This window comes from Abramis brama (assembly GCF_963993115.1).
Source record: "Abramis brama genome assembly, chromosome: 5".
In the NCBI taxonomy this organism is placed as follows: domain Eukaryota; kingdom Metazoa; phylum Chordata; class Actinopteri; order Cypriniformes; family Leuciscidae; genus Abramis; species Abramis brama.
In genome coordinates, this window is record NC_139967.1 from 29,075,189 (window position 1) to 29,093,051 (window position 17,863).

The 17,863-nt window shown below is 38.5% G+C and overlaps 1 protein-coding gene across 1 annotated transcript in view; it reads left to right on the forward strand.

Annotated features, from left to right (window-relative positions):
• Nucleotides 1-5,001: 5,001 nt before the first annotated feature.
• sv2ca (synaptic vesicle glycoprotein 2Ca) overlaps nucleotides 5,002-17,863 on the forward strand; it is a 35,303-nt gene continuing 22,441 nt past the window's right edge. The window contains exons 1-2 of the mRNA XM_084115082.1: nucleotides 5,002-5,143; nucleotides 11,370-12,029. Coding sequence (XP_083971208.1) covers nucleotides 11,444-12,029 — 586 coding nt within the window. The 5' untranslated portion in view covers nucleotides 5,002-5,143; nucleotides 11,370-11,443. The remainder of the gene's footprint in view (nucleotides 5,144-11,369; nucleotides 12,030-17,863) is intronic.

Here is a 17,863-nt window from a genome sequence, read left to right on the forward strand (position 1 = left end):
GTTACTAACGTAACCTCGGTTCTCTCTAGAATAGGGAACGAGTGTTGCGTAAGCTAGCTTACGCTACGGGAAAATCCCTTTTCTCGAGAATACTGAAGCCAAAAATTATCCTTAATTTTGTATTATTTTAAAACGCATTTTGCTGCAGAGAGCAGACCTAGGCGAGGCAGCTCGCGAGCCTATTGACTGCTCTGCGGCAACTTACTGAAACATAAAGCTGGTGTGTATGTGATGTATTATTGCAAGTTGATCTATTTGAAGTTTTAGCTAAAATGGTTAAACTTCAATTTGTAAGATGGAGAGGCCAATCTAATGACTACTGAGCTGTTATGACGACACAACCCATCTTAGTTTTTATTATTGTCATGATGAGTCTTTTGTGGTCAAGCTCCTTTATTAAAAGTAGGGTAGGGTAGGTTAGGTTGAAACTCTCTTCACATCCTGATAGCAATCGATAATAGAAGTGATCTAAATATTAAAACGTATCTTCTGAAGTCTCATGACCAAAAAATTATAGCAACCTGTGACATTCACGTCAGAGCTGTTCACGTCATAGATGCCTCATTAGTGGCCGGTTCAATGGGCCGTGGCCCTGTCCCAAATGGCACCCTAAACACTTGCGTATTATTTCATACGAGTCCACACTTTCGTGACGTAACGCCGCTTTGACTGTCGGGAAGAAGTCTGCTGCAGAGCTCGTTTCAGTGCAGGCTCTGCAAAAGTGAGCATCGAGGGCGCATATCGACCATAAAAGGGGCGAGCAACCTTCTGAAACCTACAATGACAAATGGGACACCCTACGGTCTCATAGACTTAACGGACACGCACACAGGGCAGCCATTGTAAGTCTAAAAAGACAGAGAGTGCAAATGAAGTGTGCAAATTGCGACAGGGACAGTAGGCTATGTAAACCGTCAGCCATATTGAAATGGTCAAAACTAGTCCGTGAACATTCGGGAGCAAGTTGACTGAGCAACCATAGTTAGACGCATGTATGAATATTTTAAATATACTTCAGCAGATTATTTTGCTACATTAACACAACACAACATGACAAAGGCGTCAGCTAACACAACATAAAAAAATTCCCATAGTAAAAGTACAAATATTAAAAGTACCATAGTAAAAAAAAATTATATTGAGTTAATACATATATAAACACAAACCAACACATTCTCACCTGTTAAAGGTTATCCCATTTCTTCGGAAATTTAAATCTCAATAGTTTCACAACCAGAAGCTGAACAATGTTGTTGTGGCATCATTGATTCTTACTGTGAGTGACGACATGCGGACCGTTGCATGATGGCGGGCTCGCTGACGTGTCTGGAGCGGTCGAATGTGACATCACGTATATGGTTCACCTATATCTATGTCAACACTATCAACAATATGCAGCAGTCAGGTGGTACAAGTAAGAGCTCTATAAGTTTTTTACATTTATTATTATTGAAATTTTGTGTGCTATGAGCAGCGGGGTAATCTTTCAGAAAAAACTGAAGCTTCCCCAGGGGCCGCCATTGATTAGCAGACCATCACCTGCTGTTAGCATGCCATAACTTTACATCTGAGGCGTTTAAAGACTCCATTTGTCCATTATTTATTTCTTAAGAAACACGAAAATGTATAAAAGGCTCCATTACCTTGTATCTTACGTTATGGCCCCGTAGAAGCAGTTTTTGTAAAAATAGGCTAACGATTGCGTCATAACCACGCAACTCTCTGTCGCACAGTAGAGAAATTACCGTATGGACAGGAGGAGAAGCTCGCGGGCAATCGGGGGTCGTGGAGGCAAAATGACAAAATAATTAATCAGAATACTTAGCAAAAGTTTCTCCTGCTCCTAGCTCATGGACACCTCCTACTCACACTCTCCATCTCTGCAAGTTTCGGAAGGGAATGATTCAGATTTCTCTTGGCACAGCTACTAGAAGACAGACGGGTTGCTCATGTCACATCTACGTCGTCAAGCTCAGTTTGAGTCTGCGCAGTACGGTCAGCCATCAGGAAGTGAGAGCTTCTAATTGACTTCACTTTTCTCCGTTGAATCCAATGGGGTCGCTGTGTCCATTTCTTTTTACTGTCTATGGCTTTGAGACAGGGCTTGACATAAACGTTTTTGCTCACCAGCCACTGTGGTTTTCCAAAGTCACTAGCCATTCAGCATTTTCACTGGCCACAATTTTGACATCAATAACATGGGGAAAAACTGCCATATAAATATTTTTAATATCATCTCATAATTTGGCAGCAGGTATATTAGGCTGCTGTCTCTTTAAGACCTGACTCACAGTTCCATTAGGCTATATAGACTGTAGTAAACATGCATTATCTTTTTCAACTGTTTATGTTCATTTAAAACATAACTGACTGTGTTTATGTGAATGCTCGCCAAGACCGGCATTTTTACATTATTTTGTGTGTATTTGACTGTTTAAGCACTGTCACGACTACCTGGCTCACAGTAGCAATGACATAGGGGAGACCACACTGTTTGTTAAGTTAAATCCAAAATAATTTATTAAAACATTAAATTATACTATGAAATCATAATTTGAATCAATAAGTGTATCAAGTCAGTGAATGAGAATCAAGAGAAAGCTAATCAAAAGTGTAGAGCAGATCAGTAAAGTGTAGACTATGTGTAATGCAAAAAAAGCAAAAAAGGAGTAGGATGGTGCTGCCGCCAGCCTGGAGGCCAGAGCAAAGCAGAGACGCACAGCACAGAGCAGCGAAAACAACTGGCAGGAGATGTTTTTAAACAGTCACGCCAATCAGCTGCTGTCAGATGGACCGAAAACAAACAGCTCCCCCTTCAGATTGGGGGGAGAGAGACAGCCCAAACATATTCTGTCCATGGTGGAGTGAGCACACCCATCACGGCAAAGCCGGGCGTGACATCACAATATATAAGCAGTGAAAAATAACTCAAGTTAGAACTGAGAGGTTGCTTTATGTGTGCCACACACTTTGCGTGTGAGCACAAAATGATGCACAATACGGTCAATCCAATTCAAGCCCTGTAACACAAACAATATTCATCCGGAGCAAATGAAACGAGTGAGTGAGGGGAGGCAGGATTGTGTGCCTATAAAATTCAAGCTGCCAAAGTGGCTAGTATAGGAGAGACTGAATTACACGCCACTGCTGAAATCCACACGCATTTGGTGGGTTGGGGGTGTTAATGTCAAGCCCTGCTTTGAGACATGAAGTTATTTGACTGCGTCTCTTGTGGCACTTGCAGACTCTGCTGTGCACGCTCATATCATATAAGGGGGTATGGCTATGGAGGGTGTTCGGAAGGCAGGGTGGGAACTAGCTTGCTATTGCTAGCCTTTTTTTCCATACTGTGGAAGTCAATGGGGCCCATCAACTGTTTGGTTACCCATATTTCTTCAAAATATCTTATTTTGTGTTCAGCAAAAGAAAGAAATTCATACAGGTTTAGAACAACTTGAGGCTGAGTAAATGATGATAGAATTTTTATTTTTTGGTGAACTATCCCTTTAATGAGATTACAGATTAAGAAGTGAGACACTGAATCTGAATATTCTGCTATTCTTTGTAAAAATCCAATGAAAACATTGACATAATGACATATTAGAAGAGTAATAAAGATTTCAAGTAGGTATGCTGACTCACGTGCATGAAAACAGTCATCCAATATGGTTCTGTGTCATAAGTGACATGAAATAGATATGTGATTGACTTGTCTTGAAATAATAAATAATCCTATGTTAAACTGTATTTCTTCTGCATATTTTTTTTTACTCAATTTTATTTACTCTTAAAGATTTAACTAGCTGAATTTGCACTGATGAAGTCTCAACTGAGGACACACTGATCTAATGCAGGACCTCCAAATTGCGCAGTGGCTCATTAAGTTAAGTGCTCCTTGGCTTTCAGTCGTTCATGCTATAAATGAGTATCATCCTCTTTGGCTTAGTCATAAATGAGAAACAGAACCATAAGGTCACACAACAGAAGAAATCAGAGGACATTCATTCGCTGGCTTAGTATAAAACAAACAAAAGAATAAAATGCATTGGATGCACTCAAATATGTCATAAATTATTTCTAGTACCCATAATCTGATATGTGCATATGTGTTGTGAACAAATAGTCCTCCATTTGAAAAGCTCATGTTCTTGAAGTCGGATTGAAACAAAGCTCTAACTTTATGTAGCCTATTTATAATAATGTGGCCAAATTTGTTTAATTGGATGTTTTTCATCCCATGTTGTCACTGTATCACTGTTGTCACAGTTTACACTGTCAATCAGACATACATAATGCTATCTTGTAATTGTTCCAGAAAGTACTAAATAACAAGGGTGGCTTATGAAAAAGCCTGAGATAATGAATGTGTTTATCACAGCAAACACATTCCCTTTATTTCATGCATACAATTTTGACCATGATGATTCATTCGTAAAATAAACTAAATTAAATATGGGTAACACTTTGCAATAAGATTTTGTTAACATACTTAATGCATTAACAAAGAGCAATACATTAATATTTGTTAACACTAGTTCATAAAAATACATTATAGTTCATGTTAGCTCAGGTCCATTAAATAATATAATTAAAAAAACATAGTTTTGGCAGTTGTTTAGTGAACATGAAATATGGATGAATGAGCAATAATGAAAAGCTTACATGCAATATATCCATATATTTTTCTTTTGGGATAAATAAAACAGGAATAAATAGAAAAAGCTTTTAAAGACTGCGTCCTTTATTTAAATTGTTTAAAGCCCCATTAATTTTTTGATGCGTAAACCTTTCTTAATTAGCAAAATATGCTGAGAGAGAGAGAGTGCATCTATAGCACGCTAGTTTCTCAAATCTGGCAAAGATGTTTTCAATAGGACATACGTCACACCGCGGTGATTCGTTATTACCTACTCTCTCTCTCTCTCTCTCTCTCTCTCTCTCTCTCTCTCTCTCTCTCTCTCTCTCTCTCCTCTTTCTTCAAGTAGCTACTGCAGACGGAGACAGAACTGCAGCGCTAAACACCGTCAGCTCTTGCTTTAGTTGCCGGATGTCTTCTTTAGGATCCATAAATGTTTATTCATTAGCAGCGGCGGCAGTCTCGTAATGGAGAACCAACATCGACATCTCATCAGCTCCCTAAAGGGTGAGTCAAATCTTTTAAGACTTAATTCCCCTTATAACAATCCATTTTGCTCTATTACGGTAGAAGTAAGAAATAAAAGAATCCAAATCTTATACGGTCGTCTTATTAGCACTTATAGTTTGTCAGTTGATATAAGACTGTGAAAACCGCATGATGGACAGCTCAGTTTTTTTTTTTTTTTTTTTTTTTTCAAGAAACAAAAGTTTATTATTTATTCGGACTTGCATGAACCCAAACTAAAAGTGATATAATTGAAGGAGTGTAATTGAAACATTAATTAATAAATTATGTTCAGTCATTTATTGAACTATTAGAGGTGGGGGTGTCCGGTGATTAGCGCTGCTCTAGAGTCAGTTTTGACATGAGCGAAAGCGACTGATCGGTGGCTGGAATAGAGCGCAGTGCGCGCCGCGGGCGATAGCCTACGAGCACTGCAGAGACAGATACTGAGGAGAGACAAAAATTACAAAAATGTATGACACCCAAGAAGTAACATCATTTGTATCCTTTTTTTAATGTAGGCCAAATGAAAACATTAAACAAATATTTTTAGGTCCATTTTATGGAAAATAAAAAGACTGTATTTTCACCTAGTTATTTCTGTTTTTTATTTTTTTATTTATGTATTGTTTTTTGTGTTTTTGTTTTTGTTCTTTACATAGGCCCACGGCCAAATCCGTTTTGGTTCTTTATTTTGAGTCAAATTGAGACTTAAACATTGATCAGTGTTAATGGCTGGTTTTCATTGAGTTCCATATCTTCTAATCTAGATAAAAAAAGGGTAATTTTTTAATTGTCCAATAACAATATTAATTGTTCAGTATTGAAGATTCTCTAAAATTATGGATGACCACTGGCTGAAATCTTCACATTCAAAAAGAAAATGATTTAGAACAATTGTGGCCATTTTCTATAAAAGTGGAGACCATTTCAGTCACTTTAAACTCATTCAACTACAATAGTTTCAAGGTTGTATCCTTGAGAACCGTGCAGCACTTCATCAGCGATGCCGCATTGACCAGTCTTTTATCTTTGCCTTCATAAAGTTCAGCTGCATTAGCCTCATTAGGCTGCATTATATGCTCTGACCAATTCAAAGATAAACCATTTATTTGTTATTGCATTTTGGGAACACATGTCCAATGTTAAGATTAGAATCTGCTGCTGTAGTGTTCAAGGTTCTGCTGGCCCATTGAGAAAAGGCTTTATTGAATTAGGCTATACCTGCAGAGTGATGCAGCCGGCCGTGCCGTGATTGAGAGTGACAAGCCTCATAATCTGAGCCCACTTTTTTTTCTTAATGTGCACGGCAATGCATGTCAATATGTCATACTGTGATACCATGATGTAACATGATTCTGGAGATGTGGGAAATGTAATCTCAAGATTAACATTTACATACAGAGGAATTTTATTAGAATAATCTGTTAAACATTTTCAGAGGGATTCACTATACATTATAGTGCAGATGATGCCTGCTTCTTCCAAATGTGTTTTCCTTATAACTTAACTGTGTCAACATTGTCAGATAATATGCTGTCATGCCCTATATTTTTATTAGCAAATTAGCATTCAGGTAGAATTACAACTAAATTGAGACTACTGGATGATTTCAAACTGATTTTCAGATGACCCTGTTTCACAGTCAGACAGAAAATCTTGTGCTGACAGCGTATACTATGTTGACAAAATCTTTATCCCGTTTGATGATACATTCAGCAGCCATTGTATTTTTTCTAGTGTTGCAATAAAAAATTCCCAGAACTTTCCCAATTAAATTTGTGACAATGATGGAAAGTATAAGAGTAAAACTCAATTTAAAATCCTTATAAAATTATTAAAACATTTTCCAACTTTTCCAGAAAAAAATAGCAATACGAATACATTCATATTTCAGTTTTTCTTAACTTTACTATATATTTTTATCTACATGAAGCATGTGGTCTGAGAACAGGTGATTTTAGAGGTAGTGAATGATAATGTGATGCCATACTTTTGATAAAGTGACAATTCAAGGAAATAGGCTATTGTATTTGTGTTAAGAACGTTCTAGTACTCGTCTCTGGTTAATTTCAATATGGAAATGTTGCCTTTTTCAAAACTAATGGCAGGTAAACATGTACAATATTTTGTCCCATGTCTTAAGAATCATGTCTACAATTATCAAAGACTGTGATTTTTAATTGAGAATTATGACATAATTAACATAGACAGAGCATGGAAAATAGCTCAGCATATTATACAGTAAATGCCTTCCTTTGAACTTTTTTGTCCCCAGAAAAAACAAATTGTGTACAAAATGTTTTTGCCATCCAGGGCAAGTTTTAAAAATTCTTCATTTCACAATATCAAAATATGAAACATAGAAACAGTAATATTTGTGTTTCTTCCTCTGCAATTCGAGTCTTATAGCCTAAACGTTTAGTGCTAGACATATTACTTTTAAAAGAACATCATAAAAAATCTTTTCTCCAGACAGCTATTCACCCTCCCCCAACAGTGTTTTTCTTTTCCTTCTCCTCCATAATATCATCGGAAGCAATCTCTTAACACAAGATGCCCTAGCGTCCTTCTTATAAGGTCATTTGCTTTTTTGTTATAATGCAATTATGACCTCCCCAAACCATTAGAAGATTGAACCTGTCTTATTCACACTGCCTGACTTTTCTCCTGTCTGCATTTCAGTTCTGTCAGTCAAAGTCAATCCTGACAAAAAATAAAATAAAATACTGATTTTACTTTTTAACTTTAAATGATATTTTATATAATTTGTTAATGAAATAGGGGATTTTGGGGATTTCTTGTGTTGTTTTCTTCCTATCACTTCTGAGATTATTATATAGAAACACATCTGTAAAGAAATGAAACCAGTAGCCTATATCACACCACAACAATGAAAGAAATATTACTAAATACACTGCATGAAATATTGAAACTGATTTTGTTCTTAGGCTGAAATGCCATGTTTAACTTTTTTCACTTTTTCCACCTCACCAAATCTTGACATATCTGCGGGCAATTTTACAGCACACCCCTTAAAATCGTTGTTATTTATGCCAGCTTGCCAAATATGCTATGATGTTTTTGCATATAGAACTTGACCTGCTGACTCTCAATGCACCAGAGAATGCATAGAGAACAGAAACACCATACATCATTTCGACAGATGCTATTAAGAGTGCAGGGCCTATTTTCAGTCCACTTGCGACTGATTGTACCTAAACTGTGCACTTAGGTTAAGCTGTTTCCTGTCAGATCAGTAAAACGTTGAGAATGGCTCTTTTCAATATTATTTCAGACTTGTATTGAGATCTTTATTTGTTAGGAAAAATGATTTAGATATAGTTGTATTTGAACTGGAATAGTGCTTTCCATAGTCATATGATTTATAGCTGATGATATTCATGACTTGTTGCCATCCATCATTTGTAAGCAGCAGTACTGTCAGATTCCCCCAGCATTAAGCAGGTAGATAGGGGGAAGTGCTGTCTCTTCACCGAGGGGCCAATCATGCAGTTCAACGGGGCTGTCAGACCTCTCAGACAGACACATGGTCCACATCCATTCAGTCGGCCAATAATGGATTACTCCGCAGCCTGAGCACTCAGCTTCCCAACGGCATGTAAACACAATGAAAGTGAAACAAGCTCTCTTTTGATCCATTAGCTGTTATAAAGTCTCACAGATTGATTCTCAGGGATGTGTATGGCTCTGAGTATGTATGGTGCTTACTATAAGTCATACAAAATATAAGATAATAAAACAACTGTTCAGTTAAAATATACAATCGTATTTGCGATTATTAAATTATGTTGCAGCCTATGAAATGTTTTGTCCCAAATTCACCTTCTTCAAATCCCACCAGGGATTTTCTATGGGGTTCAAGTCAGGTGACTATGATGGCCACTGCAAAATCTTCCAGGACTTCTTTTGCAACCAAGCCCTGATGGAATTTGAGGTATGCTTGGGATCATTGTCCTGTTGGAAGATCCAATGAAGCCTAAGCTTCAGCTTCCTCACTGACGGAATGACATTTCTCCTAGGATTTCCTGATACACAAAAATGAATCCATCTTGCCTTCCACACGCTGCAGGTTTCCAGTGCCAGAGGATTCAAAGCAGCCCCAGAGCATCACGAGCCACCACCACCTTAACTGTAGACAGAGGAATTCTTTTCAGCATATGCTTCATTCTTCTTACTCCAGACATGGGGCCCAAAAGTTCCAGTTTTGTTTCATCGCTCCACAGAACAAAATCCCAAAACTTCTGTGGCTTATTTATATGATTTTGAGCAAATTGGAGCTGAGTTTTCTTGTGCTTTTGGGTCAGTAGTTGTGTACGTCTTTGAGTTCGGGCATGCGTTTAGTACGTGCCTAACTGTGCAAGCTGAAACCTCAGTGCCTGTTGCCACCAAGTCTTGCTGCAGGTCTTTTGCAGTCACTGGAGGATTTTTCAGAAATATGGTTGCAGCCGTTGATAGCATTAATTTTTCTGCCCCGTCCAGGTGGTGTAACCACTGTTCCTTTAACTTTGAACTTGCAAACTATGCTTCCAACGGTGTCTCTTGGAACATGTAGTGCATGTCTATCTAAAAGAACATGTAACTTTTTGTATCCTGTTCCTTGTTCGTGAAGGGCGATGATATTTTATCTTAACTTTTTGGACCATTCTTTTGACTTAGCCACATTTCTAACATGCAGTCAAACGTGATACTCAACAAACTTAGCCAGTTCAGATATTTCATGTGTTCTAGCTTAAGCACACCTGGTGCAACTAATGAAGCCCTTGCATCAGGTGTACTTGAGACAAAACCTGTTTTGCAGATTTGTGCTGTTGTGAGGGATTCTATTCAGAGGGTTGAATAATTATGAGACTGCAGAAGTCATTAAAAGGTGCATTTTCAGTTGAATTTGGGAAACCACTTGAAACATTTGTTGTGTTGAGCTATTTCAATTACTTTTGTTTGATTTGTTCATTGCAAACAGCTGAAAGTCAGCTGAAGATTTGCCTGATTGTTTCTGCACTTTATGAAACTACTACATTTAAAGGGTTAGTTCACCCAAAAATTCTGTCAGTAATTACTCACCCTCATGTTGTTCCAACCCCGTAAGTTTCGTTCATCTTCGGAACACAAATTAAGATATTTCTGATGAAATCTGAGAGCTGGATCACTCCTTCATAGGCTTCTAGGCAATTTCATTCTGCCAGTCCAGAAAAGTTAGTAAAAACATCGTTAAAATAGTCCTAGTGACTACAGTGGCTCAACCTTAAGTTTATCAAGCGACGAGAATACTTTTTGCATTGGTAAGGCACTTCTACGTTTTCTCGTTGGTTTCTCATGATTCGGACATCCAGGAAATGCACACTTTAGAACCATTTTAAACACTACATCAAGACCCATCTGCGCCATCTTCTCAGTTCTCACACACTCTTTACTCTTCTCACATTCTTTACTAACTTTTCTGGACCGGCAGAATGAAATTGCCTAGAAGCATATGAAGGAGTGATCCAGCTCTCAGATTTCATAAAAAATATCTTAATTTGTGTTCCGAAGATGAACGAAAGTCTTACGGGGTTGGAACAACATGAGGGTGAGTAATTACTGACAGAATTTTAATTTTTGGGTGAACTAACCCTTTAAGGTATTTTATTCATTTTCTTAATGTAAAAAGTTGTAAAAATGAATAAACTATCTGGAAATTGATGTAAAAAAAACCTCTGTTCTAATGCATATGGACAATGATTCTAAAATATAAGTAAATATTATATAAGTGGGCTGATGCTTGCTGATTGCTTTAATTACGAGCATCAACCCTATCTGTTTTCATCTTAACAATGATGAAACAATGGCCATTTACATTATTTGTATATAAATAATATATAACATACAAAGGTTTTGGGTCAGAAAGATTGTGTTTTGAAAGAAGTCTCTTATGCTCACCTAGGCTGCATTTATTTGATTAAAAATACATTAATACTGTGAACTATTATTGCAATTTAAAATAATTTTCAGCAGCATTTACTCCAGTCTTTGATGTCACATAATCCTTCAGAAATCAAGATATATTTATAAATTGCCATCTATGATGATCATACCCAGATAGTTTTTGCAGTATAAGTACTTGTACATTATGGTAGCTTTTCCAAACTTTGATTATTTATGAACTATATGAAGCCCAAAACTTTAGTATTCACAGTATAACTTTGAACATGTGTTTCTCCCCTAGACTCATGAGAGGCATAAAGGCAAAATCTCTTCTTCTGTGCTGACTGCAGACCTCTTCCCCTCCATCATCTAATCATGGATGATACAGCTCAACAAGACACATCTTCCCTCATGAAGGGGGCCAGAGACATTGCTAAGGTGGCCAAAAGACAAGCCGCTAAGAAAGTCAACAAAGTTGTGGACCATGCCTCAAACGAGTACTCCCAGAGTCGCGCCTACCAACGCTTCCAGGATGAAGATGATGACTACTACAGCCAGCCGGATGGAAACTACACAGGCCACAACGCCAATGATGAAGAGGGATCCAGCGACGCCACTGAGGGTCATGATGATGAAGATGAGATATATGAAGGGGAGTACCAGGGGATCCCCTCGGATGCAAAGCCCAGGGATGGGCAGGTGGCTTTGGGACAGCCACTGGCGGATGGCCTGAAGGACCGGCGAGAGCTGGAGAATGAGAGGCAAGCAGACGAGGAGGAATTGGCCCAGCAGTACGAGCTCATCATACAGGAGTGTGGACATGGCAGGTTTCAGTGGCAGCTGTTCTTCACGCTGGGGCTGGCGCTCATGTCCGATGGTGTGGAGGTCTTCGTGGTGGGCTTCGTTCTCCCTAGCGCAGAGACGGATATGTGTGCGCCTGACTCGAGCTCTGGATGGCTAGGTAAGAATAACAGGAATAATAACAAATACACATTGACACTATATTATGCATTTGGCAGATGCTTTTAATAAAACCAACGCACATTGCATACAAGGTATATATTTTATTAGTTCATACATTCCCTGGAAATCAAACCCATGAGCTTGGTTTTGGCAGCACCATGCACAACTGTTTGGGGTAAGTGGCCTAAAATCAACAAATAAAAAAAGTAGAATTATAAAAATGTAAAACTAGAATTTCTTCCATCCATCCCTCCATCCCTCCATCTATTCTCAATGAAATACTAGAAGATTATACGTAGATGCAACGTGAGCAACCTGTCTAACAGTTGTAAGTCTTCTAGTAGCTGTGCCAAGCGAAATCTGAATCATTCCCTTCTGAATCTTGCAAAGACGGAGAGCGTGAGTAGGAGCTGTCCGTGAGCTAGGAGCAGGAGCAACTTTATGATTCTCTATGGGCCTCTCCCTTGACTTTATCAGACTTTATGCCTCCACGTCCCCCCGACTGACTGCGAGCTTCTCCTCCTGTCTATACGGTAATTTCCAGAGAGTCGTGTGGTTATGACGCGATCGTTAGCCTATTTTTACAAAAACTGATTCTATGGGGCCTTAAACTGAGTCTTTAAACGCCTCAGATGTAAAGTTATTCGCTGTCAAAGTGACGCCAAAATGAATGGGAGTCAATGGAATGCTAACAGCAGGTGATGGCTTGTTAGCCAATGGCGGCCCCCAGGGGTGGTACGCTATTCGAGAGCTCGATTACCCCCCTGTTAAAAGCCCTGTTGCTATTTACATGACGGAATTTGCAAGCAGAAAGACTGAACGCATCTCCAGAGAGGAAACGGATCTGCTCGTGCGCAAGGTTAAAGTGTGCAAGCAGACCATCTATGGGACAAGCCAGATTCTGTCATATCTCTACGTACACAATATTAATATTTTACATTGTAATCCTTTTATTTTTTATATTTGGCTAGTTTGTGTGCTGCTGCGCGTCCCTGTGTGTGTAATGAGCAGAGTGTACGCACGTTGTAGACTCGCCTATAGGCGCACATTACTAACGCGCTCTATAAATAACAAAAAAATATTGCGCCATTGACTTTAGATCAGTGCTGTGTCTCAGTTCGCCTACTTATACTACACCCTAAAAATATGTACTCTTTTTGTGAAGAAAAAGTAGATACTTTTGAGTGTGCAGCAAAAAGTAGACAAGCTTTGAGATACTGGTTCAAGATACTATCACGTCCTACAATTGCGTCTTTAACGGTTGCTCTCTGTCCCTTAGTTACACGCATCCTATCACGCAAACTGGCGTGTCAATCATCTTATCAAAGATAAAATCCTCCACATTTCATTTCATTTCCTACTGTATTGGAGAGAAATGCAGTAGCACATTGATCTGCAGTCGCGAGTCTTTCATGCAGAGAACTCTCCTCATATTAATGCATAACGATGCATTTAAAAGTTAATGGCCAAACGGATCTTTATAAAAGTCCACATTGTTATTGCAGATGAAATATAACACGGATAACATTAAATAAATATTTTTCTTTTGATTAGTCACTCAAACCTTTATCTAAGGCTGGATCCCAAATAGCACCATAGCACACTTCATGTGGACTCGCGGTCTCGTGGCCTGCTTGCCAAGTGTACGAGTCCGTAGGGTGTCCCATTCAGCATTTCAGCGCTCAGAAGTGTGCTCGCGAGCGCCTCCTTTGTGCCCTCGATGCGGACTTCGGCGAAGCCCGCACTTTCGCACCCTCCACACGAGTTACCTACCCAGGAATCATTGTGAAAACCCAATCAGATAAATGAGGGGAGGAGTTTCGTGGCTGTTTGGCTTTCGGTGGCATGATATCATCAAGCCTGTCCCAAAATACTCTCTCGTGTGCCCTCTTGGACTCAAGGCCAGTGCCCCTTAGGTCTGCATTTCCTGACGTCACCAAGTGTGAACTCGAAGGAGGTCCACAAGGCCGGAGTGTGCCATTTGGGATCCAGCCTAAACCTCTCTTCGTTGGTCGCGCATATCCACCATGTTTTGTAGTGTTGTTTTTTTAACACTTTTTACTCGTATTTGTAGTTCCTCCTCCAAAGCGCAATGGGTTGTGGGCAATATTAGTCTTTAGAGTGTGCACGGATCCACACTTCGAAAATCTTTCATACTCTTTTCAACGCACTATGCTTTGGGACACACTTATTTTAATCTAACATACTGTTTAGGATGGATAGTATGGGCATTGAGACGCAGGGTAGGTTTCAGTTGGTCAATGGCACAGTCTATTTCATTTGCCTCAAAATAGCAACGCGCCAACGATGCGCCTGAACACACCTCGTTTTCAGACCAGTACGCCCATGGGCGCATAAATAGGCGCAAATGCATTTGCCATTTAAAGGTGAACTAAGTAACTTTTTTACCTTAACTGAATAGCTTCGGAGTCATTGGAATGGTTCTATTACTTATTTCGGGTTGAATGGTGGTCGTTTCGCACCCCCCTGGTGCCTGTGAGCGGAGAATCCGCACTTGCAACTTTGAGTCGGCGGGCCGCCGGCCGCTGCATCAGGAAGTCTCGCGTGATATCAGGTCTCGCGATGTAAACAATTGCTTTACGGCCAAAAGAAATCTGCTAAAATGCTGTCATTATTGCGCTCCCTCACGCTGTTCGAACCCGAATGAAGAAGACGTTTTAAAGAATGTCCCATCTGCTTTGATGTCGTTGATCTACTAGCCTCTGGTGTCTGAGAATCGCCAACAAGATTTTACAACAGTGTTGTCAAATATCTATTCCGAAGCTGTGGGGGGAGCTCTAGAGAAAAACCTGCGAGCATACAGCGAAGAAATCCCGAAACTACTGAGCCCTGCTTTAAACAACATGGCGCAGGATGTGAAAATGATAACTGCGTTGGGCTGAAACTAGCAAAAAACACTTTGCATTGCGCCGGGTGTATGATAGGGCCCAAAACAGGGGAAACGAGACAGGAATTGTAAAAGTTTATATCTTTTAATATTTTTTATTTTTTTTTAATGTCCTTTTTTTATCAAAGTGTCGCAACAACATTGAACTTATAGATGTGAGGGATTAATATCTAGTGTAGCCAGCCAGTTTTATATGTTGGACAAAAAGGAAGCAACAAAAGGGCAATACAATTTTTTTATGTTTTCATCTTCTTTTTCTTCTTCATTTTATAATTGTTATTTCTAGAGCAAGTGTATTATTAAATGTATTAATGTACTTGAGTTTGTTTTTAGTACAATACAAATATACTATAATGCATTTTTAATACATTTAACAGTATGTCTTTTTCACCTGGGACTGCTGTTTAAACAGTCTTGTAGTTCTCTTTGACTTGGTTCAATTGATATCAATTGACATTCTTATGTGTTTTATCAGTTTAATCAAGTCTGAGCATCTCTCTTTCTTTCTATCCTTCTTTTTTATCCTGCCTTTTCTTCACTTATGCACTCATCTGTAGAGCCCTCAGGGCATTGTGTGGCATGCTCTGCTTCCCTCTCTTTCATGCTCCCTCTCTCTCTCTCTCTTTGTCCTTATACTCTGTCAATGGCTTTTAAGACATAATCGCACGTGGCCGGCCGTGACTGTCGGTACAGCCTTTGTACTGGCCTTTGAGATCGGATACGGTCCTCAGCTGAATAAATTGCTGCTCCTTAGCCAGAAAGATTAAAACATGTAGGGACCAAAAGATCTCAAATGCTCTTGCATCTCAGTCATTGTCAAAGCCAATATAAATATAAAAGTTTGGGGTCAGTGCATTTTTTTAATGTTATTGAAAGAAGTCTCTTATTACTGAGGTTACATTTATATGATCATAATACTATGAAACATTATTACAATTTAAGATAACTCTGATATACTTTAAAATGTATACAGCTGTATTTTCGGCATCATAACTCCAGTCTTCAGTGTCACATGATTCTTCAGAAATCATTCTAATATGCTGATTTGCTGCTAAAGTAAATATTTTTATTATTATCAATGTTGAAAACAGCTGTGCTGCTTAATATTGTTGTGTAAACCATGATATTTTTTTCAGGATTCTTTGATGAGTAGAAAGCTCAAAATAACTGAAATAGATTTTTTTTTTGTGACAATGTAAAAGTCTTAACTGCCCCTTTTGATCAGTTTAATGCATCCTTGCTAAAATATTTCTAGATTTTCAGAGCCTGCTGACTCATGCTAAAAACACTGAATATCTCTCGGTGAGTAAGATAATGGCTGCTTTCCAGCAGGCACAGTGGTGCAGTGGTAATTTAGTGCAGAGATGATGCAGTGTTGCCAGTCAGAATGTGAACTTTCTGCAGCTCTTGAGTCTTTTTATGTTTGCTATCATAGTATAACAAGTGAATTTGCACAGCTTCATATTCCACATTTGATCACTTTGACCATTCACAATTCACACATGCAATTTCTGTCATCATTTACTAATCCTCAAATCATTCAAAACCCTATTTGATTTATTATGCTGATTTATGCTTTCAGGCTTCAATAAATAGCCTACAAAAAGGCACCATCAGTAGTTCATACAACTCATGCACTACATTACATATAGATTATATATATTAGTCTTTTAAGCAAATATTGGAAAGAATATTAAGACAACAGAGATCTGTGATTCTGTCAAATTTGTTCAAATTGTACAGTTGTGGTGTTATAAACCTTTGATATTTGAGCTTTTCCTAAAATGGCTGACCACATTATTTAGCTGTAGTGAATTTTAAGGATTAGTAACCCAATTTTGAGAGCAAGTTTGGCTGATATGTAGTGATATGAATATGATATGACTTTGATATTTACTATTCTTTTCTGTCATAATAGTTTCAGGCATTACTCAAGGCTATCATGCGTTAGTAAAGGAAAATTGACTTTTGTGTTGATGCATGATCCAATTTATTTCAGTTTATTTGATCCATTTTTGTTTCCTGCTGTATGTACAGAGCAATTTAGTTAAATATAGTTTTACAGTCTTGGCTTTCCTAATTACCCATCTACTATCAGTCTATTCATCCTGACAAAAATCTATGCTTTATACCAAAGGGGCATTGAGTATTCTGTGGAAATTTTGAAGAAAATTGCTGCATCACCTAGTTACAGGAATTTATGGTGTTTTGAATATTTTGTGTGGGGTGTCTTTCATTACTTTTGGCTTAGATCCAGGAGTCCACCTTTGTCTATTAATCTGTTTTATCTACTAACTACATCTTGTCACAACCCCCTTTCTCTCTATTTCTCTGTCCTCCCTCTCTCATTATTCCCTTCATCTGTCTCTTTTCGTGTGTTAGTGACTATGAGACGCTGAGCTTGGTTAAACTGCAGTAAAATCACCCCACTGCAGAGATTACAAGACCTGCACATGCAGACTCTCAATTGTGCAACAGAGAAATTGAAAGATATATACTCGGTTTTTACAGAGAACATTTTCCCAAAATAATCCTGGCTTCCTGACTCTGATATTTTCCCAAATCTTTTATTCTCTTTCATTTCTGTTAAACACTCTCTTTTAAATTATATGGACCAGATATGAAACAGAATATAAATCACACTGCTATAGCCTCACTCAGCCATGTGAGATCCATCCATATGGTTTTTAAAGTGCAGATCATAAAGACAAGCTGACAATGGAAAAATAACAAAAGTACAGGTAGTAAAAATGTGCGAGTCATTGCCCTTATGTGGGTAATTCATTTTTTGAAAGCCATGAATAAAGGAGCTTGTGCTTTCCTCTTCCACAATCATCAAAGTGTTGACTGGCAGTGAATGTTCTTGACTGGTTATCACTATGTTTTCACTGTGAGGTTATATAGATTGAGTTCACTGGTACAAC